Raw genomic sequence first — 27,080 nt, 5'->3', positions numbered from 1 at the left:
TGGGTGATCTGTGCTCCCTCAGACAGACTCACACCAAGAAGGCCCAAAGCCTAGCATCAACCCAGAAATGCAGGGGGTTGACTGGCCCAGGGAGGAGGAGTTAGCTTGGCTCTGAATGGGATGATGCTGTAAGAGAGCAGTCTGTGGCTGTAAACATCCCCGAGGAAGCTGGGATGCTGGGGGAAGTGTGCAGCTATACTCTGGCAGCATAGCTCATGGACCAAAGATAGGCTGTGCCATTTCACATGGGACTGAGGCTCTGTGGTCCTTGACGTGGCTTTGCCCATGTACTTATGGTTTCGTCTGGTCCTCAGATATCAGAATTTGTGGGTGACTGGCTTTGTAATTTAATATAGTTTAGTTGGCTTTTTAAAAGTATCAACACTGAAAGCAAGAAACAATAAAGTAAACTAGAAAAATTGCTAGAGATCTTTTAAAGTACTTCCAAAATGATTCTGACCTTTTGAAAGTCTGCAAACCCAGAAGCCATGCGACATGAGTGGTGTGATTGTCCTTAGATTTCCCTGCAGCAGGAGGAGCACAAACATGGTTGAAAGATGAATGTATTTGCAGTTTTTATGGAATAAAGAGCAAATTTTATTCACATAAAAAGACTTCCTTTAAATTAATGATTAAAAAACCTAAATCTCAACAGAAACATTTACAAAATCCACAGAAAGGAAAATACAACTGTCTCTTAAGAGCTGGAATGATGCTTAAACTCATTCATTGTATGGGATTTTTGTTAAAACTACAAATACCTGCTGTCCCTCACAGTGCCTGGCATGATGCAGATGGTGGATGGGTGTGAGTGGAGAATCTTCCTGCACTGGCTTCTGGTCATTCAGGGTAGCTTCAGGGTAGCTTCCAGGCTTCTACATATATATATATATATATATATATATATATATATATATATATATATACCATCCTAGTCATGTACAAACACATGCGCATACAGCCACACTCGTGCAAATAATATGCATATATCCATCCATACATACAACAAATAATAAATAAAATGTTTTCATCCATTCTGCACTGCTATGGGGTTTACCCCATAAATGCTTAGTCACAGGTATTACATATCTACGGAGACAAAAAAGATGACATTTTAAGTAAATGAAGCTATTAGAAACAATCCATATGGTCATTATTTAGGTGATAAATATAATGAATGATAGTATAGCATGCAATAAAATATGATCTCACAATTAAAGCAGTGGCCTATTTATCCTGCCAGTGAAGGTTTCTATTAATAAGGATAGAGGCTTTTGTTGTTCTGTGAAGCTGGGAAGTGTGCATCTTAGTGTGTACATAAGAATGTGTCTCAGACACATCCGAGGGCATCAGTATCTGTGTCAGAGGACCTGGAAGCTGTGATTGGGAAGTAGAATCTTGAGAAGCCCTGACAAATCGGAGCCTTATAGCCTTTATATGTGTTACCTACCCATAAAATATTTAAGAGTAAAAAGAATTTGTCTCGTTCTAGTATAATAGCAAATGTGGCCGTCCTACTGCCCAGGGTGGTTGAGGCAGAAAGGTCACAAGCTTGAGGCCAATCAAGGCTGTGTAACAACTTGAGGGTTAGTCTGGGTAGCTTCCTGGAACCTGAGCTCAAGATGCACATACATACATACATACATACATACATTCATACATATGCCTTACACTTTGGATGCATTTCTTTATTTTTGTACATCAGATTTCAACTAGGATTTAATAAAATCTACACATAGACCTGAAATAGTTTAAGATTCAAATAGTATGAGAGCTTTAAAGTTGAAGAGCTTTAGTCAAACCTGGGCTGACTTTCATTATTGACCCAGTCTGAACTCGTATTTAGGGATTTCATTCGTAGGTGTTATAAGGACGAGGAGAGTTAAGACTGAAGGAGCAGAGAGGTCCCAGCTTCTCCCTTCCTTTGCCCCATTTCCTCATCTCCTCAACCCCTCGACCAGGCAGAGCTTCAAGCCGGCTGGCTCAGCAACTCTGAAACTAATCCCATAGGTGTGAAATGCTCTGTTATGCCAGAAAGGGGCAGGGTCACACTGGCTCTGATGGCACATACTGCAGGGCTGGCATGGTGGGCGTCGGTGGCAACAGGGAAGTAAAAGAAGGCCAAGAATGAGTTCCACCCTTCATGCAACTGTAGTTGCACACACTTGTCAGTGTGGACTCTCCTGGAAAGTTGATGAGGAGCAGCCTGCCCTGGGATAAGCAGTGATTGTGTGTTGGCTGAGAAGGCAGCCTGGGTAATGTTAGGAGACTTGCATATAAATGCTCTCTGTGGTCTTTGCCTCTAGGACTCACTGTGTGCAGTGGAGGCTGCATGGTTCTGAGGCTGCTCTGTTGTTTGAGATCTTCATCTTTCTGTCTCAAAGTTTCCATCAGACACTCAGGAATTTCTGTGCAGATTATAGTCCTGGGTTGATGAATATAATAACCATTTTATTCCTGCATAATAAGGAAAACCTTGTCATTATAAATCCTCAAAAGCCTGTTTACCTTTTTACTTAAATGAAGCCTGTTTGTATTAGTGATTGTAGCTTATACTGCAGTCTAACATGACTAATAGGGACATGATAATTCACAAAAGGATTAATAGCACTTTTAGGCTGCACAGAAAATATTTTGTTTTCTTGATAATGGTCTCTCTTAGTGTCTGGAGGAAAGTTGAGCAGTCTGTTCTAATGAATAGCAGTGGAAATTAAAATAATTATGTTTTACAATTTTTCCCTTTAGAAAACCTAACTGAAAATAAAGACATAATTTGCTATTTTTAAGATTTCGTTAATGAAGCAAAATAAACTTTGTTGTATTGCTTGGATGTAACTCCATCTCACTTGATCATGCAGGCTGCAGATCAGATTAAAAAGCTGTACCATCTCTTCCTGAAGATTGATGCCACTCAGGTGGAAGTGAACCCCTTTGGTGAAACTCCAGAAGGACAAGGTAACAGACAGCAGAAGGAAAGAAGTGCAAATGGACTTCTATAATTATGCATAGAAACTCTAAAGTAACTTGCAAAATAATCTCCAAAAGCTGCACCAGCTCTGAGTTCATTTCTTTCAGTAATTTAACTTCTGATCATTTCCCGCGCTCCCATGATGGTGTTCAACATTTGGGTGTGCTGTACTCAAATGCCAAGCCTCCCAAGGAGCTACTTCCTGCTTGGCTTCAGCTGCCATGAGTCCGTGCATCAGACAACAGAGCCCTCATTTTTCAGCAGTCACTGCTGATAGAGGGATTTGAGTGTGGGTGGGTATCACTGTCCTTGGGCTTAGAGCTGCACCTGCTTTTTCTAAACTTGGTGATCTTGAATTTGCAAACTGTGCACAGTTTTGCCTCCCGTCCTGAACAGGACGTCTACCATCTAGACGAAGCCACTATCATCACTCTGTAGGTAACACACTTGCCTTGTTCGCTTTAGGCAAAGGAGTTGTTTGAGGGATGCTTTCTCTTGTAGCAATATTGTACCACTGTTGTATGCCTCAGCAAATGTCACCACTGCAGGATTTCTTGAATATGAATGAAGATGTAGTCATAGCAAAAGCTTGGAACTGAGGAGTGGGATGGCAGATAGAATCATTCAAGCCAGAATGTACGTGCCACAGACTTGGACTCTTTCCATGTATTGTGACCGCTGGCTTTGCCATTGAGTAGGAAGAAGGAGCTGAACAGATGTGTACAAAGAGCACTGTCAAGACCCAGGCATTTTTCCTTAGTAGAGGCTTTGTAGGCAAAGTCAGAAAACCCAAAACACTATCTTTGGAACTCAGAGAAACCTCAGGACAAATTCAAATTCTGCATCTGTCATATTCTGACTACACATCTACACACATTCCTGCTTAGGCTTCAGATTAAAAACGACAAAAACTTTTATTAGTATTAATAAAATTGTTAAAAATGATACCCATATTACAGATTGATGCATTGAGTCATACATCCAGAGTGAGATATAAAGTGGAGCCTTCCCCTATATTTATGAAAGGACATTGCTCTTCTTAACTAGTACAAGAGTTTGCCACAAAAACCAGTGTCCAGCTAATGGCAAGCTCTAAGGAAGTTGCTGAAGTACAGTATTGCATGAATAACCACCAAATTGTATCTGAACTGTTTTATATGCAAATTGTGTTTATTTAAGCTTTATTTTTTAAGATTGAAATGTCTATGTGCCTCAGTGAATATATAGGCCCTGAGGAGGCCAAAAGTGCTCGTCCGTTGGTCCCTCTGGAGCTGAGTTACAGGCATTGGTGAGCCACCTCATATGGGTATTGGAAACCATACCTGGTCCGCTGTAAGGGCAACAATTGTTCTTAAAGACTGGCCCTTCTCTCTAGTTTTTAATTAGTTTTTAATTGCTGTGATTATAAAAACATCACTCTTTTATATAGAGAGAGGAGGCAGACAAGTTATGCCTGTTTTTGAACTTCTATGCCAGGCTCTATGCTAGACTTTCACAAGTAGCCCTGCAAAAATAAGAGTCATTATTCCCGTCATTAAGATCAGGCATTTAACCTGACTCTCATGGAAAGCTAGATCTGCATGATAGAATGGAAACCCTTGCCTCTCAGCTCAGTGTGCAAGGTTGCCCTGCCATGCTGGGCTAAGTAGAGCCTGTTTTTTTCTGGTTGTTCTTTTAAACCAGTAGTTTGCCCTTGTTAGAGTAACCTAGAAGTGGTCTCGGGTTTTGAGAGCACAAGTCACATTCACACTGCCTTCTCAAGTACTGCAGGCTGCTTCTCAATGCATGATGGTTACTTATCTGAATTTACTGTAAAGGCTCTTTAATATACTGAGGCAAGCATGGTTGTGATGCTCACTGTTCCCAGTGGCAAGAGAGTCATGTCTTTCAGAGCATCATGGACCATAATGCAAGACTATGGCTGAAAAAAGCAGGAGGTTGGCAGGATAGACCCGTCTGGGAAGTGCTTTCTTTGCAGGCAGGAAGAGAGGTTTGTTCCTGGAACTCACACTAAAGACAAAGCATCCATGAGGCTCAGTGGGCTACTTGATGAGTTCCAGGGTAGTCAGAGACTCCGGCTCAAAACACACGTGGATGACACTTAAGGAATGAAGCCTGAGGTTATCTCTGACCTCTCGGTGCATATGTGATCATGTGCATGCAGTGAACACACTTACAAGACTGGGAGAAAAGACGGCTTCCTCTGAAGCAGGAGATATTTTGCTGTAGGATTATTTTATTCACACTGTAGAGACAGGGACTACACAAGGGACTCTTCTTGGAAGGTGTTCACAAATTTTACAAAGGCTAAAGTTTGCTTTTTAATTAATAAGAACATGAAACTTTTTAAAAAATACTTTTAAGGAATCATCACAAAACACATCCTGTATGTACAGTTCACTAAAGCAGAAGTCTTACATAGTATTTTTAAGACCAAAATTATCTTTAGCTATTAATTTGTTCATTGTACCGTAAAAGTTTGGCTATTGAGTTATAATCACAATAAATGAGAGTGTTGGTTTATAACTCTAATGAGCAGTAGACAAATTAAACCCAATTAGGAAATGGTGATTAATGATCAGTTGTGAAAGTTGGCTCTTCATCACTGCTGTGTCCCGCAAAGCAGGCCTCTATTTAGGAGCTATAAATGCAGTCATTTAGATCTCTGCAATGTTGATAATATTTATAATCTCTCTGCTTAAATCATTTCCATCTAGGTGACTAACAAAACATTTCACATGAAAACTTTGATATAATTATTGTCTTATAATTTGGAGGCTTAAACGCTCCTAAAATTAAGGATCACATAAACGTTTTGACTTAAAAGCTAGCCACTGTGCCATCCATCTCTCTGTGCGAGACTTAGCTCCCTGTCTCATTACTTACCCAGGAACATTTTTTTTTTTATTTGCTTTATTGTTTATCTACTTTTACAGCATCCTGTTGATGGCAGTGGCCATCATTAATATCAAAGCTGCTGAGTCGCCAGTGGAAAGATGTGGAAGAATTTCAGCCTAAGAACATTCCTTCCAATGTGGTTAACAGTCTTTATTCAAAGGGCAATTTGACACTGAGTTTTATTGTGGTTTAAGGACTCTTGAGGATTATAATGGTTGCTAGTGACCTATGAAAGCCTATTAACCTTGGCTTAGCTTTTGTTTACCAGTGGTTAATTCTCTTACACACTTAACAGGAGTTCAAGGTGCAGATTGCCCTGTGGTGTATAAAGAATGAGGCTTCTCTCTTACTGCCTGTGGAGCCCAAATCTACTCCCTGAGACACCAGATGGAAGGAAACAGCCCTGCTTTCTCTGAATTGGTCTCACTTGCCCAGGCTCTGTGCTGGCAGCAAAGATGGTACCCAGTGTTGACTGTACTGGTCTAGCAGCCATAGACAACACTTCATCTGGTTCTCATTAGCCTTGTTTTGTCACGAATCCAGCCCAGGCCAGTGGTTGGTCTGTGCTCACATGGTTTAAGAGAAAGGTCATTTCCTAGTGAAAACTAGAGCATTAAAGTGAAGCATCTCTCCAGGAATGAATCAGTCTCTGTTGAAACAAAAGTAGATAGTTGCTTCAGTAACTAAAGAGAAATTTAAGTACTTTCTTTCCTGATTCATTTGAAGTAACATTGATTCAGTAATTCTGTAGGCAAGGGAACATACACACACACACACACACACACACACACACACACACAGACAAATAGATACAGATATAGATATTTATGTAGCTGACCGACTATCCACTTATTCATTTATTAAATTTTTTGAATATTGTAGTATTCAAAATTTTATTTTTCCAGCCCACCCAGGGATTCTGCAACGCATTTTATTCCTTCTTCCCTCTCCATTTCTGATTACACGTGTTACTTTTGGTCTTTGAACAAAGGGTGAGGTCCTTCCACCAGGAGACATTTGTCAGGAGTGTTGCTTTTGCCCTCTACATGGTGACTGTAGGGAGGACTGCCAGCTGCCCTACAGTATGTAGAGTGGTCTCCCTCATGTGCCAGAGAGGCAAATTCCCACTACAATTTAGCTCCAAGGACACATGCCTCCATTCATTGAACTCCACAGTGAGAGCTACTTAAAGCAGTAAGGCTGGGTGAGCCATAGTTAACTGGCATACCAAATTCCTCTCTTTCTTCCTTGAGCTTCCCCTAAATAACCCTGTTGCTGCCTGCTCACAGTGCCCCTGCTGTGCTACCACTGCTGCCTGCCCTCTGTTTCTTCATTATAGTCAAGGCTCTGTTTCCATGATCACTTTTGGTGTTTTTATTTCTCCTACCCCATCTCTCCTCATATCTATTTTTTCTTCATAGGATCTGGAGAAAAGTTCTAAACAGTATACAACTCTTAGAACATCAATATTTAATGGAAAGCGGGACTCCTTTTAAAGCATCAGCATTTTAAAGCCAGCTTGGCAAGGCACATTTGAATAGCACATTATGGTTATTTATCACAAATCAAACACAGCACATTGCTTCAAGACAGATTATTTTCCAAACTAATTATGACAGTCTTACTTCCTGCTGTTTTTCTGTTCCTTTTATGTGTATGTCTTCCATCTGAAATGCATTTTTTTCTTTTGTTTAACTCAGCTGCACGTTCTTCTGTGGGAGCTCTAGGGTCAGAGGCCTCTTGCTGCCAGTTCTGGTCTCCATCAAGGCAGCTGAATTAGCAGCTTGCAGCATCTCACACACTAAACAAAACAACACAAACACCCTATGAATATAAGTACCTTGGCTTTCTTTGATATTTGTTCAGAAGGAAAATTCATTTGTATAATCTATCAACCATGTAACAATATGTTTTTGATGGTGGAAATTGTTTTATAAATATTAATAGGTATGCTTTTTCTCCTACTTTATACACAGATTGGTGTTTGTTCAAGATGAATTTTCTGTAGAATTGAGGTTTCAGTTATGTGACGCTGAAATTCTTAATGTCTCAGCTAAGTGCCATTACCTCAGAAAACCATTTTCCCCCCATAGTTGTGTGTTTTTGAATTAAGTGAGAAAGCTAGGGTTTGAGCAGATGGGGCAAGTTGATTTTCTTGCCCTGCTGTTGCCATAGCCATGAGCCCACCTGTGGCCCAGCAGCTCTGCATATACAAGCAAGCATGCATGAGTCCATCAATGTGCAGGGGCTAGGCCCGCCTTTTTATGTAGCTTTGTTTAGTTTGTTCTCATTTTCAGTCTTCCTGATAGCAGGACATACTTAAGCCAAGGGTGTTCTTGACTAGGTAAGAATATTATAGCTGTGGGTGACTACCTGTCTGTTAAAGCAAGATAGATACGTGAGAGTTGTGTCCAAGTAGGGATTGCTACAAAGTATCAGTCAACATATGGGTGGTTGTAGGCTTTGTGGTCTGTACTGCAGTTACCACCTTTGCTATTTTCCTGTGAAGAAGTCCCGACACATGTAAATGTGCACACAAGTGTACATAGAAAAACAGGTGGTGAGCTTGAGCGACGTAATTTGCCACTTCTGATGCAGATGCCCATGTGAAATTTTTTTGTGTCTTTAGCCACTGTGGCCAAATGCAAATGTATGCTACATTTTGACTATTATCAAAAGTCTCACATCCTTTAACTAAAACATTTCTGCCCTCACAGTTACTCTGTTAAAAGTGCTAGTCATTAAAATTCTTGCTTTTGAGAAAGTTCTTAATGTGTTTAAAGGATAGCTGATCAAGTACCTCAGGGAGCCTGGACACAGTTAAAACTCCAATAGACATTCATTTATGCCTCCTTTAAATAGAAGTTTAGGGATATTTTGGGAATGAGACAGACTATAGTAATTTCTAGAGATGAAAAGAAGGTTCTGTAAACTGAGCTATAATGATGGGAATTTCTACGCATGCAGAAAGTACCATGTTGGTAATCATGTTCCCCCGTGAGGCTGGGTGCCACACATAGCTTCTCCTTCCACCAACACCACACAGTACCAGCAACTCTGATCTTGTTTATAGACAAGGGCTCTGAGCTTAAGAAAACTGTGTGGCCAGGGCTAGCTGCTTAGGCTACAGCACTAGAGCTGTGTCCTTGAAGTATGTGTGGCAGGCTTCTCTCCGACCAGACCACTTCTGTAACCGTGTCTCTGATGGCAGCTAGGTGTCCTACTCTTCAGTTCTGTTCTGACACTGGATGCCTATAATGAGAGTCAGAGTCACATAGTAAGGGTCCTGTCTCATAAGACTGATGCTCTCCATTGATGACAGTGACAATGGTATTGGGGACCACAGTTCACCTGAGTGTTCTCACAACCTGTTCTTGAGTTGTGGCTCATTGCATTCAGGGAAACACTTACTACCTGTTGACAGAAGCAAAGGACATTTTAAATTATTTCCAGAGAAGTCCGAGGGCTGTAGAGCTCTGTATTAAGAACAGAGCTAAAATGCCAAGTATTAAAAAGAAAGATCCACCCAGTAGGCCCATTGCTTAGGATGTTACAAGAGTTTTATGATCTCTGTGCCAAGAATTGGAGTTGAAAACTGCTGTCTTTATCACTTGAACCCCACCCCCATCTCACCACTCATTTTTTAACTGCAAAGCCATTTTAAAGGCTCTGGCTCTGCGGACTTTGGGGACATGGGACATAGCTGGCTGGAATAATTCACTAGAAGTGTACTTTTGAAGGTTTTATCTATACCATGTTCCTGCCTCCTTTTTTCTGCTCCCTGTCTACTTTGGTATGAAGAGTCATAGCCACACCGTTCCACTGCCACAGCTGAGTTGGTTAACTGCACCTTGCCCCTAGGATGGAGTGATATCTCCAGCAAAACACATCCTTCCTTCCTCAAGTTATTGCCTTCAGATATGTTGTCCTAGTCATATAGCAATAACTGAACAGAGCAAAGTATATGAGAGAGGGGGTAGATTACAGGGAAGGATGGGGGAGGGAGAGAGAAACGGAGGGAGGGAGAGAGATTGAGAGAGGGGCACCTAAACTATCATGTTGTACATGCTTAGACCACACTGGATTTAACTTGAAATCTTCCTAACTCAGCCTCCTGAGTATGGAATTCACAGCGTATACCACCAGGCCCAGCTTGGCTCTGACTACTTAAATATCCATACCTAACTTCATAGTTGTGGAGTAATTTTAGTGTCCCAAATCTCTTGGATCTACACCCATTGATCTGTTGTTACCACACAGGTAACAGGTTACTGTAGCACTAAGGGACACTCTAAGTGCTCACACAGACCTTGTGTTCAAGCCCTGGACTGCCTGTCTGGTTCTCAGGCTGCTCACCAACCAGAAGCTCCTGTCTGCACTTGGCATGTGCAGCATGACACAGAGGGAATCTTTGGAAAGTTTGCTCTGCAGGCGTCTGGTGGGGACTGCCTGCTGAACTTTGCATACATCTCCATTAATTATCCTTTCGCTGGAGCTGCTTGCAACTGTATTCTTTATAATAAGGGGCAAAGTTTAGCTTGGAACTATTTTGATTTACTGGTTTATTGATCTTGACCAAGAATTCTTTTATTTGCAAGTCTTCACTTAGAAAGTCAATTTGGTAGCCTTTGCCCATTCATTTTGAAGGTGTCACTTACAAGTAATCTTGCCAGTGAGTAATGGAGGAGCTAAAATTACTAATAAATTAATTAGAATGTATTTATAAACCCAGTGGAAAGCCAAGAATGAAGTTGCTTTTCTATTGATCATTATACTGGTCATTAACTGCTGAGAAAGTGCCTTTGCAGGGAGCAGAGAACACAGGCCAATTCCTTTGGTAATTGCAGGATTCCTTCATTACAACCTCACCGTTGTAGAAATATAATTACTCATTCACTCTCTGTGTTCATAGTGTGGTCAGTGGTTGGGCAGTTTGTGGCAAGACTCGGGACTTAAGCAGATATCAGCTTCCATGTAAGATTTTCTCTTGTCAGTCAGGATTCATTTATGGAATTTTTGGCCTGTTTATTTTTCTGCCAAGACATCTTAAATTGTAATATATACCAGTTCTGTCAGAACTGCTCCAAGTGCTTGAGTCATGTGCAAGAGAACCTGGAAGAAATCTTCCTGGTACCTGTCAATGCTGGGTGCCATAAAGCACCAGTGTTTTCTTTTCTTTGTAAGCAGTAGAATTATCAGCTATGTCCGTTGTTTTTCTGTGAGGTACTGGGAAAGGAAGGCTCCCATTTCAGATGTGAAGTACTTCTCAGCAAAGCTGGCACATCATCTGTAAATGTTGACCAAAGACATCTGCTTGTTCATATCTTGGGTTCAATTAGAGAATGTTAAGATGGCACGGTGGCACAGTCAACAAGTTTATGCTGCAAGGAAAATAATAAACATGTTGGAGTCCAGATACCACAGATGTTGTCCTCTTTCCCAAAGCCATCCCTTAAGTGTCCTCTTTGCATCCTTGTAATCAAAGATGTGTGGTGGCCCAACCCTGCCTTAGAGTGAGCTTTGCTGTGTGCAGAGCTGTTTGGGTACAACATGAGATCTGCTTCTAGCAGAGGATGTATAACGTGGCACCAGTGATGTCTGGGGTTTGAGCACTGGCAGACCTGAGAAGTCATAACCAGAGACATCTACCTGGGTTAAGTTAGTCTGTAGACTAGGGTGGGAATTGCTTTCCCTGTTCTTCACAAGTGAGGAAGCCAAGGCCCACCATGAATAGAGATAGTCTTACCAAGGCTACAGTGTTAGTGATATATACTAGAAATGGTTCAAAGAGCTCAATTGTGTTTTCTCCCCAAAAATTAAGGCAGAAAAGAAAGAAAAGCTCTGAGACTCAGATATGTAAATCTTATTCCTACACTTGTCATTTCAAAATATATGTGTATGGCAAAGCATTCAGTGTACCTTAAATATATTCAATTTTAATTGATCCTGAGAGGCATCAGAATTAAGGAACAATTTATAAATTGTGTATTCTGGCACAGCATTCACTGATATTAAGTTTAGAAGTTTTAGAGTTGTAAGAGGGTATTGATAAAATTCACAGTTTATCATGGAATGTCGGGACAGAGGAGAAAAAGAGAATTGGCATTATTCCCTTGTTTCTTCCTGCATAAACAAGAAAGGCAGTGCTCACCTGTTAAATCTAACTGTACATAAGTAATGCAATTACAGTTGTGACTCCAGGGGCAATTGTGCCAACTGAGCCTATTGTGGATGCTGGTGACCTTTGTTGTCAACTGAGCAGAGACTGACAAATGTGAATTACTGTCCCTTATTGCTATAATGGAAGTCCCCTCAGAACAGGACCTTGTCCTATTTGTCTCTGTAGCGTAAGAGTTCACAGGTAAAGAAAGCATCAGTGGGTTCCCTGCCTATAGTGTGAGAGAATGAAAGTTTCCGCCTTCCTTACTCCTGTACCTGCTGGCCTTAGTAAGTCAGTGTATTGACTCCAAAGAGACTCAGGTATGGCCTCCTTTTCTCTTTGTTTAGTTGTCTGTTTTGATGCCAAGATAAACTTTGATGACAATGCTGAGTTCCGACAAAAGGACATATTTGCAATGGACGACAAATCCGAGAATGAGCCCATTGAAAATGAAGCTGCCAGATATGATCTCAAGTATATAGGACTGGACGGGAACATCGCCTGCTTCGGTAAGTGCTGGCCCTGGGGCTGGAGTTGTATACCATTTATGAAATGCTATTTACTAAGGGCTGTTAAAAATAGGTGTTTTCTTATAGCATCAAGTGGAAAACAGTTTCAAAGTCTATTTTGATTGACAGTCACTGATTTAAAGCAGTTTTTCAACTCTGGCACTGCTGCGCTTTTGAATTGGATGATCTTTTATTCTTGGAGAACCATCCAGGATATTAGGTTCCGTTGTATTCCTCTCCTCCACAAATAGCTGATAATTGTGGAAATGAAACAATACAAGGAAAGTGCCCAGATGTTTCCAGGTGTCAGGTGTACAAATGCACTCCAGATAAGAACTACTGAGAGGCTGGAGAGATGGCTCAGTGGTGAGTGCCTACTGTGCAAATGTGAGTTTGGGTTCATGGCACCCACATAAAAACTGGGCGTGACAGCATATGGTGATAGCCACAGTAGAGTGTGAGTGGGAAGTAGCTGGATTGAGGGGCCTTGCTGCCTCTCAGTCTAGACAGTTGGTGATCTCTAGGCTTATTAGTGAGAGATCTATCTTAAATATGAAGTGGAAAGCAGTAGAGAAATATACCCAACATCAACCTCTGGCCTCCACATACATGTGCATGTGTGTGTACACACATGCCCATGTGAATATATTTATTAAAAGAACCATTGATTTAAAGCATCTCAACTTTTTTTTAGTAAAAGTAACAACTTCCCCTATGCCTTCAGCTTCCATCTACTAGGAACTGTTGTTAAACTGTACTCTGAGACAAAACTATGTTTTCAGAGTGTTCTAGTTCCCTTTCTGGGGCTGTCACAAAACATTCTGACCAAAAGAAATTTAGGGGAGGAAAGTTAACTTACAGGCCATGGTCCATCACCACGCTTGCAAGCTCAATTGCTAGTTTATTCTTATACAGCCCAGGACCTCCTGCCCAGGGAATGGTCCCACCCACAGTGGACCCTCCTATATCATTCATCAATCAAGCCAGTCAGATCTGGATAGTCCCTCAGTTTAGACTCCCTTCCCAGGTGACTGTAGGCTGTGTTAAGTTGACAATTAATGCTAACTAGGGCACAGAGGAGGGAGCACAGGATATAAATTCTAATCATTTCACTAACATTTCAGATTGAATGGTAACCAGTTGCCAAAATACTTTCATTATGCCAGTTTATTAATCAAACAATGGGCTCCATCACAGTTCTCTAATTTAGTGAGAATGGCTTCTGCAGCTGAGATAAGATGTGTCTGTAGAGGCAATACAATTTCAGTTATTGTCCATGGCTTCTAGTGTTTGTGATTTGTATGCTTCCAGCTTAATTGCACATGACTGTGTTTCTGCTAGAAACAATTCATTGCACTAGAAACTGAGGTCTTCATCTTAATGGAATTAAAATAAAAAAGATTTGTTGCTCATTAAAACAACAGCATCATTATATTAAGAAGTGAAGAGTCTTCAACAGTTTGCTGTTCAGTACAATGGAAAATGGCATCCTATTACAATTGATACCTAAAGTGCCTGCTTTATATGGGAGCACTATCTGCATAGCATAGCTCACTTACACCCTCTTGGCTGCTGTAGGCAAATGTGCTCATAACATGTGTAGGCATTTGGGACGGGGGCAATACAGGGTGTGTTTAGAACAAATTAAATACAGATTTTTCTTGGATTAATGTTTCTCACAAACTCTGATTAGGAACACTGCACACTACTTGGAGATCTTTTATTACAAATACCCTTATTATGATGGGCAAGACTTACTTTATTTGCTGAGGTGCCTGGGGACACATTAACCCACCCCAGGTACAGGTCCCCACTCCCTATTTTTAGTTTCCCCCACCTTAATTAAGGCAGTCCCAGTTACCAGGTCTGTCTGGGGGAATCCCAGGGTACTTTACCCTGAGTGGTTTGCTTAGTTTCTATGCCTTCTCCCTCATCACCTGAGGAAGGTAATTCTATAATTAAGCATAGGAAGCAAAAGAAGTGCAGTTGGTCAATAACCATTAGCTCTAAAAGGCAGGAATGCCCTTGTAAATTGCTACCGTAGTTCCTAAGAAAGGCTCCTAAATTATTGTACTTTTGTTCTAGGTTGAATATTGGGTTAGTAAATATGATCTTGTCTTAAGTTTTGTGATTACTTTTTAAAATTGTCTTTAGATATGTGTATATACATGTGGCAAGTGGGGCCCAGAATTCAGAGGAGGGTGTTAGATCTCTTGGGGCTTCGGTTACAGGTGAGCCTAGGCTGGGGGTAAGAACTGAATTCAGGACTTGTGGAGGAGCAGGACACGCTCTAACCACTGAGCCATCTCTCCAGCCCCTTGGTTTTGCTTTTTGAGACAGAATTGTACTGTGCCCACGTTCTCCTGGTACTTCCTATGTAGCTCAGAGTGGCTTGAATTCAGGCTTACCTTCTTTAGCTTTCTGCGTGCTAGGGCTCTGGGAGGTGAGTGTAAGCAGTGTGCTTCTTACACGACCTTACAGGGGAAGGAGCATCAAGGCCGGTTCTCTTTTGAGTTGCTTTCGATGAGCTCATCAAGACAATGCATGCCTCCCAAAGATCAGGGAAGGGGAAACCCATCAGACGGTGGTTTAGTCCCAGAGGTTGCACATTCAGAGAGCATCTCCACAGGGACAAGCTAAGCATTGCTTTTGGTTCACATAATTTGAATGGCTAGCCACTCCTCACAGCCATAATTTTTCTGCCCATCCTCCTACCTGGAGCTTTTCAGAACTCAAAGCCAAATTGGTTCCTCTCCTTAACCTGTCCTTTTTATTTGAGTTATTAATGAATCCTCCTCGTTTCTCTGTTTGTCTGTTTGTTTGTTTGTTTTGGGATACACTTATTCCAAATTTTAACTATAAATTAGTTTATGAGTTGAATCTCAATTCAGGGTACAGATTGGCCTAGAAATGATAGTGTTCTCATTTGGCCCTCAGTGTGCCCACCCCATTTCCATGTGGTTTAATGTTTCCATGTCACGAGCTATTTGCATTTCACAGTGAATGGTGCTGGGCTGGCCATGGCTACCTGCGACATCATCTTCCTGAACGGAGGGAAGCCAGCGAACTTCTTGGACCTTGGAGGTGGTGTAAAGGAAGCCCAAGTCTATGAAGCATTCAAACTGCTCACGTCTGACCCCAAGGTGAGGCTTTTTTGGTAGGGAGACGGCACAGTATTCAGTCACCTGCCTCCAGATGATACAAGACTGAAAAAGCAACCTATGTTTTACAGCCTCAGGTATAAATTCTGCTTTCTATTTACTGCTCTACAGGATACTTTGACTTTTGTTTGGTTAAGGGCTTATTAGCAACTTCAGGGTGTCATTTCAGAAACTGTGCCCACAGTCTTGGGAGGGGAAGAGAACACAAAAGACAGTGTCAAGTAAAGCTGTGCTGTCGACTGGCGTGTATGTGGGTAATTGACACCAAGCCTCAGTCCTGTGTTTACGTGACTTAGAGACTCAGCCTCACATTCCTCTTGTAAGGATCCTGAAGACATTACCAGAGTATTAGAAATGTATATAATTATAGGATCACAGGTCACAGTGTATAATATATGGAAGAAATAATAGCCAGACTGTTTCTGTAGGTGCTTTAATCTGCAGCCTTAATTATGACAGTTGGGGACATACAGATTAAGTAGTAAATCAGTAACGTAGTTTTCTAAACTCTGTTATTTATTTATATAAATCTTTTCTTTTTAACAGTGTAGCAGAGTGGGATATAGTATCACTGTGGCCAGCTAGGGTACTGCAGGCGTTTAATGAGTTCTTGGCTGGTCCCTTGCTTTCCTGTAATTGTCCTTTCTTGGTCATCAGGGATAATAGACCTAAACTCAACTCTTATATACAATGTCTCTATTTTTTAAAAGTTTGTACTTTCCATAGTTTTCATTTAATTCTCATAAGTAGCCTTGGGGCTAACTGTATGCTATATTCATTTGTATTAAACTTCATTCAAGAGTTTTATCCCAATATCGTTAGAGCACTTAATAGATTTTGTTGGTTACTAAATTAAGAAACATAAGAATTCTAGGCCAGCACAAATGAAAACAAGCCAGAGTTCTCCCTCACCCCCAAACTAGGACTTGCACTACAGCTGGCTTCCTGTGGGTCCTTCTCAGGAAGAATTGTACTGGCAGTTGCCTGTTTGCATTCACACGCATGTGTCCATATATTCAATATGCTTGTCGGTCTTTCTTGTGCGTTTACAATTGCTAAGGATGATTTACCTTACAATTTGCTAACTCTTTTCTTCCAATTCACAGAACGATGTGAACATGTCATTACTTACTTCTCTTCAGTTCTCCAGTGTTGTCCAGGAAGAGCAAAGCCAGTCAGTGTAGTATAAGGCACTCATCCATCAAAGGGATTTGCAGGGGAAGATCTGTTCCACAGCCGGTGTTGTTTAGGGTTTGTTGCTCACCATGGCTCTCCCATCCTTTTGCTGGAACATGCCTTCTTCATGCTTCCTTGTAAGAGCAGAGTCATTTTCCTCCTAGAGATCTCTACATGAAGGGGCACTCTGTAGGTGCCACAAACATGTGTCTGGCTCTCTGACCCAGGAGGTAGCAGAGGACATTGGTCAGAATCAGCTATGATTGTTAGCACTGTGAGATTACTTACCTTAGAGATGAGCAGCCGCTGAGGGGTCAGTCTGCCAAGACAAGCAGCATGGCTGCTCTTTGAAACATCTCAGTAGCTATTCTTGAATTTTAACTTTATAAAACTAAAGGGTGTAAGGAATTTTACAAAATGACATGCAAAGCCATTTTTATTGTTTTTGTTTAAATAATCTCTTAAAAAATTGACTTTACCTTATGGAATATTTTCAAGTACTTGGAGTGTTTCAACTCTTTTGAGCTTGGCTGTCATCCTGGGATAGATAAAGGGATGTAGAAGTTATTTTCCTCACACTATATCAGGAAAATGAATGCATAGCTCATCTCCCAGGACATTTTCCAAACCTTGAAATTTCTAAGCTGGTTAAAAATCATGGAAATTAATTTGTGTTTTTAATCCTTGTTTGGTTCTTGCAAGTCAGAGAACAGTAGAGGGGAAAAAAAAAGACAGTACAAAACACAACCAAAAGGTACAGATGAGTTGACTTGATTTTGCAAAGAAACAGCTTGTAGTTCTGGCAGTAATTATTTCTGATAGAACCCTGTCCACCTGCCTAGAAAGCGCGCTTCCAAGAACTCACAGTTAATTATTTCAAAGTATTGTCTTGTTATATATAAGAATTAATTCACTGAAACTCAGAATTATGAGTGGCTTGTTAGTGTTAAACTTAAACCAAATCCAGACTTAACATCTCTGTGTTTGTCGTAACACAATATAACTTTATTGGTATAGTAATAAACATAGTGTCATTTAAGAAAAATGCGACAGATTCTGTTTCTATCCACAGTGTGAGCCACACCTCTGAATTGTACATTTCTTTTTCTCGCCTAGGATACCTAAATGCTTGTATTTATGTTTTAATACAAACATCTGTATAACAAATTTACATATTTGTTTATAGCACATCGCACTGAACTCCTTGAATTGTCTAAACCAAGAGTCCTCAAGGTAGCTCAGGTACTCAAGCTGATTTCACATGAAGTTTATCATTCAGTGTCTTATTCTTGTATTTTCCATCAGGGCCCAACTGGAGAGCAGGGTGATGGGGTTTGTCTGCTGCTGGGGGTGTAGGCCTCCTCTGATCTTCATCTCCATTTGCAGAACTTTGAACAGGATTCTTAAACACAGAAGTAGATATGACAGAAAGCAGAGTTTTGTTGTAATCTGTAAAAAATTTGGACACATTTCAAAGAAAAGTCCTATATAGAATGTTGTCTTTGTTTTTGTCTTTGGTTTATGCTTTGGCTTGTATTTCTAATTCTCTGTTTAGAATTCCAGATATAGCATCTGGCCTGTGTGAAGTATCTTGCGTAAATGAATAAAGCAAAGGCCAGTTGGCACACTTTCATCAGTAACCCCTCTGCTGGCATGTGTTAACTGAGTCTGTTGGCCTCTGGGGACCTTCTTGTGAGAAACAAGAATAGGTAGGTAGTTGTCTTGGACTGTGCTCCCTGCTTTGTTGTCAACTTAAGAGTGCCTCTCCCAGAGCCCTTCAGCTGCCAGAAGGAAACATGTTACTGAAAGCCAAGGCCATATTTGAAGAGAGAGCATTATTTATGGGACTCCACAGCCAGACTGCCAAGGGTTAACCTTTACCACTTATTGCTATGGAAACTTGGACATGCTCTTCAACTTCAGTGTACCTCAGTTTCCTCTCTTTTATAAAGTACTTAATAGAGAAGGTTGCTTAGTTATAAGAATTGAAATATGCATCTTTGTCTTCTGAAGGGGCTTGTTTGGGGAGATTATCAGTTAAAATATTTAAGGAAGGATACACATAGCCTACCCCGGGAAAGGGTAATCGTGCCTTGCACGTGATCCTCAGGAAAGGGCTTTCTATGGAGCCTTCTTGTTTATCTTCACTGTGTTTTTAAATTCACTATTTTAACCTTAACATTTATTTAGAACACAAATTTTAACTACATAGTTGGAAGGGTTATCATTGACTGAGAATACCCTTGAAGCTGCCAACCAGGTCAGAAAATGTCCCTGAGCCCCCGTGTACACTGCCCCTAAATCCTTCTCCTTGCCTTAGGTTTACCTGAAAGGCCATCACTGTCTTTCTGTGTGCTAGTGCAGGTCTTACCTGGTTTTGACCATAATGCATCATGTGCTGTGTGCTCTTGCTTCCTTGCCTTTATCTTCACGTGCCAGCCCTTTCTGTCTCCAGCATCCTAGCCAGTGTGTGACAACACCATGGTTGGTTTAATAAGGCCTTGCTCTGTGACCAGCGAGGTTGAACACAGTTCATGTATATATGTTGTTCATTGGGATGTCTTTAAATGTTTAAATCACCATTATAAAATAAGATGTGAAAACACATTATCTCAGAATCATTTCTAAGGCAGAAACTTGTGATGTTGTTTTAAATGTTCAGTTCTTTGGCATGCTCTAACCTTCCATTTAGAATGAAGGTATATATGTAGGAATGAGAGCCATCTGAACAGGTTCACTTGTACCAAGGCTGTTTTCAAACTGATGAAGTGTTTGCCTTTCTAGTCAGTGGTGTGAACCTGGGAGAGCAGGGCCTAAAAATGAGGTAGACTAAAGTCTCATGCAGTAGCTGACTTCATTCAGAGCATCAGACAGTTTATACTATGAGGGTTAAGAAGATTCACCAGAATAGAGTATACAGTCACTAGGCCAAGCTACATGTGGCAAAAACATTTTCCATAGGAGCATATAAAGGATAGTTTAAACATTTAATTGAATAACATCAGCAAGCAGTGATGAGTGATCGCAAGTAAACTCACTCGTATCCGCTACACTCAGGAGGAGCATGGAAACCCATCCCCAAGAACAAGTCAGTTTTGAAGATACTGAGGGCACAAAAAGTTTACTCACAAGCACTAAGACTGCTCACGTGACTTCATGACAGTGTTCTGACAATGGAGGTTCGAAAAGATTCATTGCCTGGCCCTGATTCTCTAACTGGACAGCCAAGAAGACGGTTTAATAAAAGAAAGATGAAATTCATGTTTGAAGGAACAACCTGATACTTTTTGGTATAAATCGAGAAGAGCTTATCTTTCTGACCCCTGTAGGATGTGCTTCAATTTCTCCAGAATTGGAGGCAAGAAGTAAAACCACGTCCCTTGTTTCCAGGGCAAGGTCTACCCAAATGGCATTTAATCTAATAAATGTTTTGGGTTATTATCTGCTAAATAAAACGTCTTAAAGTGCTGTGCTTTTGGAGTATATTTAAAGGCAAAGCGATACTACATTTTCTCTAATTCATGTTTATAATCAGAGTCAGGGTGTTCATTAAAAGGTAAACTGAGGCAGACAACATTTTAAAGCCTTTACTAGGACAAATAGCAACCCCAGATCTGGCAGTGCCAAGCTGGCTTGGTCCTGGGGCTCCCATGAAGATGCTGAGGGGCAGGCTTTCTGATGGTAAACTCAGAAATACAACAAGAGATTTGGCTGCCTGTCTACAAGTGAACATTTATTACCTAGGTCACTGTAGACTAATTGCCTGTCTGCAAGTCAACATCAACTTCCTAGGTCACTATAGACAGATTGCCTGTCACCAAGTGAACATTTACTTCCTAGGTCACCGAAACTCTTGCAGGAGTTGTTTCCTTAGGTAGTACCCAGAACTGGTGCAGCAAAGACTTCATTGCTTTGGAAGTAACTGCCCCACATTCTTTTCCTTACAGGCTGTTTGACAGTAGATTGTTCTTTCACATAGATGGGGAAACTTAGAAGTCTGGACAGCTATCCTTCTTTGTTGTTTTTGTTTTCTTTGATTGTTTCAACTTTTAACTTTTACACAAACTATTTATTATGTATATTTCCTGTGGGTGACATTCTCAAGTTTGCATAATCTGAGCTCTGGACCTATGTACCCCCGTTCATCAGCTACCATCCTTTCTCCTATGTTTCGCCTCATCTTTCCAAATAGCCTTCTGTTTTGTAGTATTTGTGGAGTATTTTAAGTATTAATTTTTAATAAAGTCTGGATTCCACATATGAGAGAATTTTTTTTCTCTTTCAGGGTGTGCCTTATTATGCATAACATGATAATCTCTATTTCTATATTTTTCTATTTTATTGCAAATTACCTAATTTTTGTCTTTTTGTGACTGAATAAAGTTGTTATTTACACCATATCTTTATACATTCATCTGTCAGTGAACAGCTTTGCTGCTTCCATTTCTTGGCTATTTTGAATAATATTTTAGGAAGCATAGGCACTCAGACATCTCCAGGATGTGCTGAGAGAGTCCTTCCGGTATATAGCTAAGAGTGATGCTGGCAGGGTCAGACGTGGTTTTGTTTATAGTTCTCCATATAATTCAGAGTTAGGCAGCCATTCTGTACATGGTACTCTCCCTGAGCATCCAGTCAGGGAAAATGTTTTGTGTTTCTCAATCTAATGTCCATTATCTCATCTCCCTCTTTTACTTAGACAAGCCACTTAGTTAATATCTTTAGGAACCGGAGAGACGGCTCAGTGGTTAAAAGCACTAGCTGCTCTTCCAGAGGACCCATGTTTGATTCCAAGCACCAACATCGTGGCTCACAGCCCTCCGTAAATTCTGTTCTCAGTGATCTGGTGCCCTCTTCTGACCTGAAGGCACCAGGCAAGCGCATAGTGCAGAGGCATACATAGAGACAAAATACCAGTACACAGAAAATTACAACAATTTGAAAAAAACAAGTGCAAGCAAATTTTCACTTTTAATTGAAACATAGAAATTAAATTTATTTATGAGTATGTGACTGTTCAGTGCACACATTCCATGTGTAATGATTGATTGGTCAGCACAAAATAGTTCCTTACTGTTCAATCATTCTTTATATGCTGAAAACTGAAAACCTTCTGCTCTTGGTTCCTCCTCCCCATCCCTGCTCAGACTGGTTTTGCTGCTACCATGAATGTGCTCATGTCTGTTTTATACTTATTTCCCTGACTGGTAAGTTTTTGAGTTGGCCCTTTCCTCCACACCACCTCTTGGGCACATTCTGTATAGCCTGGCCTACTTTTCAGGTATGCCTTTAGCCACTAGCATTTCAGACCATTCGCAATAGGGCATCGTCTGTTTCTGTGTTCCTTACTGATACGTTTAGAAACCAGAGAGAGGATGTACTGTCCACTCTGCCTCTCATAAGCCACGTGTTAATGTGCCTTATTTTGTTTCCTGTTGAGTGCTTCAAGAACCTCACCTTCTTAAAGACATCTTCCCAAATCTTGTCATTTGTCCCAGCATGCTTAGTAATTATTCATCCTATATGGAGAAGCCTTTAGGCTGTTACAGAGAAAGTAGACTTCTGATGACATTAAGATGTCACATAAGTTGGAAATGTATAATTACTAGAAGAGTTAAGGGTTTTGCAGTATTTCCTAACATTCTCCCTTTTCTACCAAGAGAATTTGTCCAATACAACAATGATCAAATAATGGCTGCAGTGATGTCAAGACTGGCTGACTCTTCCAAATAACAGTAATAGTCTCACGGTGGCAGGGGGTCTAAAAGTGTCACTCTTATCATGGAGGTTTTATTCTAGCATGTAAAGAATTAGAGGAATCACTAAATGCGAGAAGCAGCCTTAGGGACTTGATTCAGGAAAACAAGGTGAACTGCCTTCTGCAGAGATTGGGTTTTCCCAGCTGCTGTGGATAGAAGCTATACTTTGGTGAGCTGAGCCCCATGGATGCAGGAAGCTGAGATGCAGCCCCTTCCTCACTGTGCCAACACTTGTCACCGCTGCCAAGGGAGTGGGAATTAGAAAAGATCAACTTGTTGTGAAGAAAGCAGCATGTCTGTACGGTCCTTCCTACAAAATGTCCTAGCTCATTGGTGTGCTGAAGAGTCATGTCTTGGTTTTCCTGAGGAAATCTAATTCCTGGGGACCCATTGTCTCAATAGTCTGATGCCTGAAGGGAGGGGTGCAGATTTCCCTGTCAAATATCTTCATTCCTGTCAGGACAGTTACACTCAAGGGCCTCACTAGAGATCAGGGATAGTCCTCCAAGCCACAGAATGCAAAGAGACCAGAAGGCACTCCAAGCTGTCAGCACACGTGATTGATGGATTGTATAGGTGTGTCAAGTCGGCTGTGGGCACTGAGGGTGAAGCCAGAGTGAATGGGATCCTGACCTCTGAAGCCGCCACCGTAAAGGGAAGAAGGACAGGAAAGTTAATGAGCAAACAAATATCTAATGGGAAACAAATATCAAAAAGTCAAGCAGTCATGTGTGGCAATGACATCAGGGCCTGCTATCTCCCATCTTCTGCAGAAGGCCCTCTCTGCTAGTTTGCTCTGGTAGGATTGGAGTCTGGGGTTTATAGTCTTCAGCAAGGATGCTACCAGTGAGTCTTTCCAACATGTCCTTCCACTAGGAGCTATCCATCCCTCTTTTCTAGTTCTTCACTGTCTTTCCCCGTGGTCCTGGGCAGCAGGGCCTACTGGACTGCGTTACATTGGAAGTAAGGCAGGGTTGGGGAGGGGAGAGAGGTGGTGAATAGTTGACACTGCAGTTCTCACTCTAATTTGGGTCGCCCCGTCTTGCAATTAAAGAACTTTTCAGTATGCCTGGCTATTTTTTCTGCATTTTTGGGACCCTCTCCAGAGGATACTTTGACCACCTTTGAGGTCTTACGAACTGGAGCACATCGAACGCACATAGCAGCATCCCCAAGGGCCAGTTGGCATAAATCCTGGTTAATTATTTTTCTCCCGGCTTATCTATGGGTCCTTTCATTAATCGTTATATGTAAGCATTCTTAAAACATCCTCTTTTTTTTTTTTTGCAATTAGAACTTAGAGTCTTCTTGAGCAAACACTGAGGTAACTTGGAGGACCCAGAGGCCTTAGGCTCAGAAATAGTAAACAGAACTCTTGACCTTCTGGATTTGACTTACATGAGCTCAAAACAACAGTGCCTTAGGTACGTCTGTGTGTCCTTGTGACCCAGGGCTGTTAGAATTTGGATAGCAGGTAAGAGAAACTCTATCTTGTATTTAGGGCAATGTTAGAAGTTTTTCTGCATGCTGTAACCTGTGTTCACTGGTTGTATTTTAGAAATGGAGCGAATTCTCTATTAAAAACCAAACTAAGCAATTAATGCCAGTGCTGATCATGCTAATCAGAGTATTTGATATTCACCAAAGGAGGGAACAAAAGAATTATTTTATATTCCCCTAAGGAAGACGAAGGAGGAAATGAAAAACTTCAAGTAAAGAAACGTGCAAAGAACTTAGCCCTTATGGTCAGAATCTATGATTCTGATTTTCTGTTCAAATACGACCTTAAAAGCACTATGTAGAAGGAGTTGCAGGGTCTGAGAAGATGGTGTAGTCAGTAGAGCCCTGGCCAAGCAAGCAAAAGGACCTGCATTCAAGGACCTAGTCCCCCCATGAAAAAGAAAACAAAACAGCCAGCCAGATGCAGCAACATATAACTGCCCTTCCAGCTCTCAGGAGGACAGAGGCTCCACCTGCATATAGATCTCCACACCCACACACATATGCACTTAACATATGGGCATGTATACACACAGAGTTGTGACAATTAGCCAAACAATGTCCAATGCCATAGCTGTATAAGGTTCCAGGAAAGAAAGTAATGGCCGCCACCATCCTAGATGTATGTTTTCATGTTCACTTTCCAACACAGGATCTCCTGAGTCCGTCCAACTGACAACCAAAAAATACTTATGCGTCACCTGTGATTTGCCAGGTCCTAGGCCAACTAAGAACAGCATGGCTGCCTATAATCTTATGCTTGCGTTCCCACAGAGCCTTACTTAGTGGTTTTTCTTTTACATCATCCCTTTAAAACAGTGGAAGGAGGCCCACAAAGGACCCAGCACTCATGTGTCCGTGTGTCAGGACTCATTGTCATGTCTCATTGTCTAGGTTCAGGAGTAGCAGGGAATCATCTGTGGAGCCTTACGAATCAGAGTGTGGGCTAGGTACTACCAAAGTGGACCCCTCACTTGAAGGCTGTTGAAATGTAGACTCTTGTTTTCTCAGGGTCCAGACCACGCCCGAATAGTACAACTCCCTGATTTTTTTGATGCAAAGTATTTTGTTCATCATTTCCTTAGGGTATTGACTGATGTCAGTGACCTCCCAGCCCATTCAATGTAAGACAAACACTCAAAGTGTGATGGGGACTGTCATCAACTTGTAAACCAGTGGCGTTCTATGAATTGTTTTAGTGTACCATAAGCACAGATGCTGAGCACAAGCAGTTAAGACACTTTTACTGGAAAGCACCATTGTTGTGACATGCAAATGGAAGATGAATTTCCTTGTAATTTATATGTTGCCTCTTATAAGAATATTAGCCTGTCACTGTTAGTGAATTTGTTCAAGATTGATCCTTCACCACAGATTATCTGAGCAACATTGCACCGTGACTTTACATAAGTGATGGCCGTCTGAGAGGCAGCATGGTAAGCCCGTTTGTTGGACGATCTGATACTACAGTCATTTGATGAGAGGCTGTGGTAATCCCGTTTGCCACTTGCTCTTGCCCCTTGTTCTTTCTCCTAATTCTTTCTTTTGTTTCTTTGGGGCTACTTTTCTCATTCCCTGTCGTTTTGGTGGCATATTCTCCCCATTTGGACATTCCTCAATTACGCATGTAAATGCAGAGCCCACAGAGTATGCTCAAGCCTGAGAGACTGATATACTATCTCCCTGGCATAGTAGGTTGTTTTTAAGGTGTTAGGCACAGGCTCTTCAGACTGGGCACAGAGGTCCCTTTATGACTTTCCCCCAGCAGCTTAGGAGTAGGGCTGCCTGCCTTAGGATTGTGAGCTTGCATAATGGGCCAGGAGACTGCACTTCTGGACACCTCCAAAGCTGTGCAAGATCCAGCACTCAGGTGTTCTGACGGGGCCTCCTGTGCACTCATCATGTGGATATATGTAGAATTTACCTGTTCCAGCCATGTGTGCATCAGCTGGGATCTCCTTTACATGCATATTCCATGCATGACCTAATCTAGACTCACCCTGATCCAGAAGCAGAGCCTAGCATTTATTCTAACAAACTCTTCAGAGGATGCTCATGCTGGCTTAAGTTTGAGTTGTAGCTTCAGCTCTGTTTTGCCCCCTTACATTAGAGTCTACTTTCCATCATTGATGTCACAGCCCATCCTACCTGAGGTAGGAAGCTGTGAGTACCAGCTGACCAAGCCTAATTCACCTCAGCATGCTCTCCCACAGAGCTCCAGACTCAACTCTGTTAACACTCATTTGTCCCCCTCCCATGTGCTGTGACACCCCCCTTCTGTTTTATTCTTTTCCATTCCTGTGTCATATCTGTCTTTGAAATTCAGAGGAAATTACCATTCGAAGGTGCCTTTTCTATCCAACGAGACTGGAGGGTGATCTTGCACTTAATGAAGGTTCATCAGTGAGTTCAGAGACGCCTTCCCTCTGATCAGTTCCCGAATGGAGGACTCGTGTTTTTCTTGTCTGTGCAGGTAGACCATAATAACAGGCTGTGTCAGTCTCAAGTGACTTTCTATAAACTTTATGAAATTACCTTGTCTCTAGTGTAGTCACTGAAGTGGATCTTATTCACTTTTGTCTCTGTTAAGTTACCATCGGCTGCTGCTTTCCACCCGAGACTTCTTTGCTATTATGTGCTCTGTGCATTTACTCTCTAAGCACTTTTCTTCTTCCCTCTTGATTTGTAAGTGTTTTGCTGTGATTCTGTCTCTCGTCTTTTCTTGTTACAGAGTACAACCTTCATTTGTTACCTGGTCCCTTTTGCTATTTGGGGAAAGAGAAGTGGTCAGATGTTTCTGTGTTTGAAAAATGTCGTGATAATCGGCAGTTTTAAGATGAGATAGTGAATCCTCTTTTATGTTTGGTCAAGAAAATTGATTTCTAATACTGTGTGGCAGAGGTCTTTGCTGAGTTCTGTCTTAAGATATGTGAATAATAAAAAAAAAAA

General features: G+C 41.3%; 1 protein-coding gene across 1 annotated transcript in view; it reads left to right on the top strand.

The window, feature by feature from the left end:
• Suclg2 (succinate-CoA ligase GDP-forming beta subunit) overlaps positions 1-27,080 on the top strand; it is a 238,335-nt gene that overhangs the window by 131,649 nt on the left and 79,606 nt on the right. Inside the window, exons 7-9 of the mRNA XM_021164922.2 lie at positions 2,859-2,955; positions 12,374-12,535; positions 15,536-15,678. Coding sequence (XP_021020581.2) covers positions 2,859-2,955; positions 12,374-12,535; positions 15,536-15,678 — 402 coding nt within the window. The remainder of the gene's footprint in view (positions 1-2,858; positions 2,956-12,373; positions 12,536-15,535; positions 15,679-27,080) is intronic.

Source organism: Mus caroli, chromosome 6, assembly GCF_900094665.2.
Source record: "Mus caroli chromosome 6, CAROLI_EIJ_v1.1, whole genome shotgun sequence".
NCBI lineage: Eukaryota > Metazoa > Chordata > Mammalia > Rodentia > Muridae > Mus > Mus caroli.
This window is presented reverse-complemented; position numbering and strand designations above follow the sequence as displayed.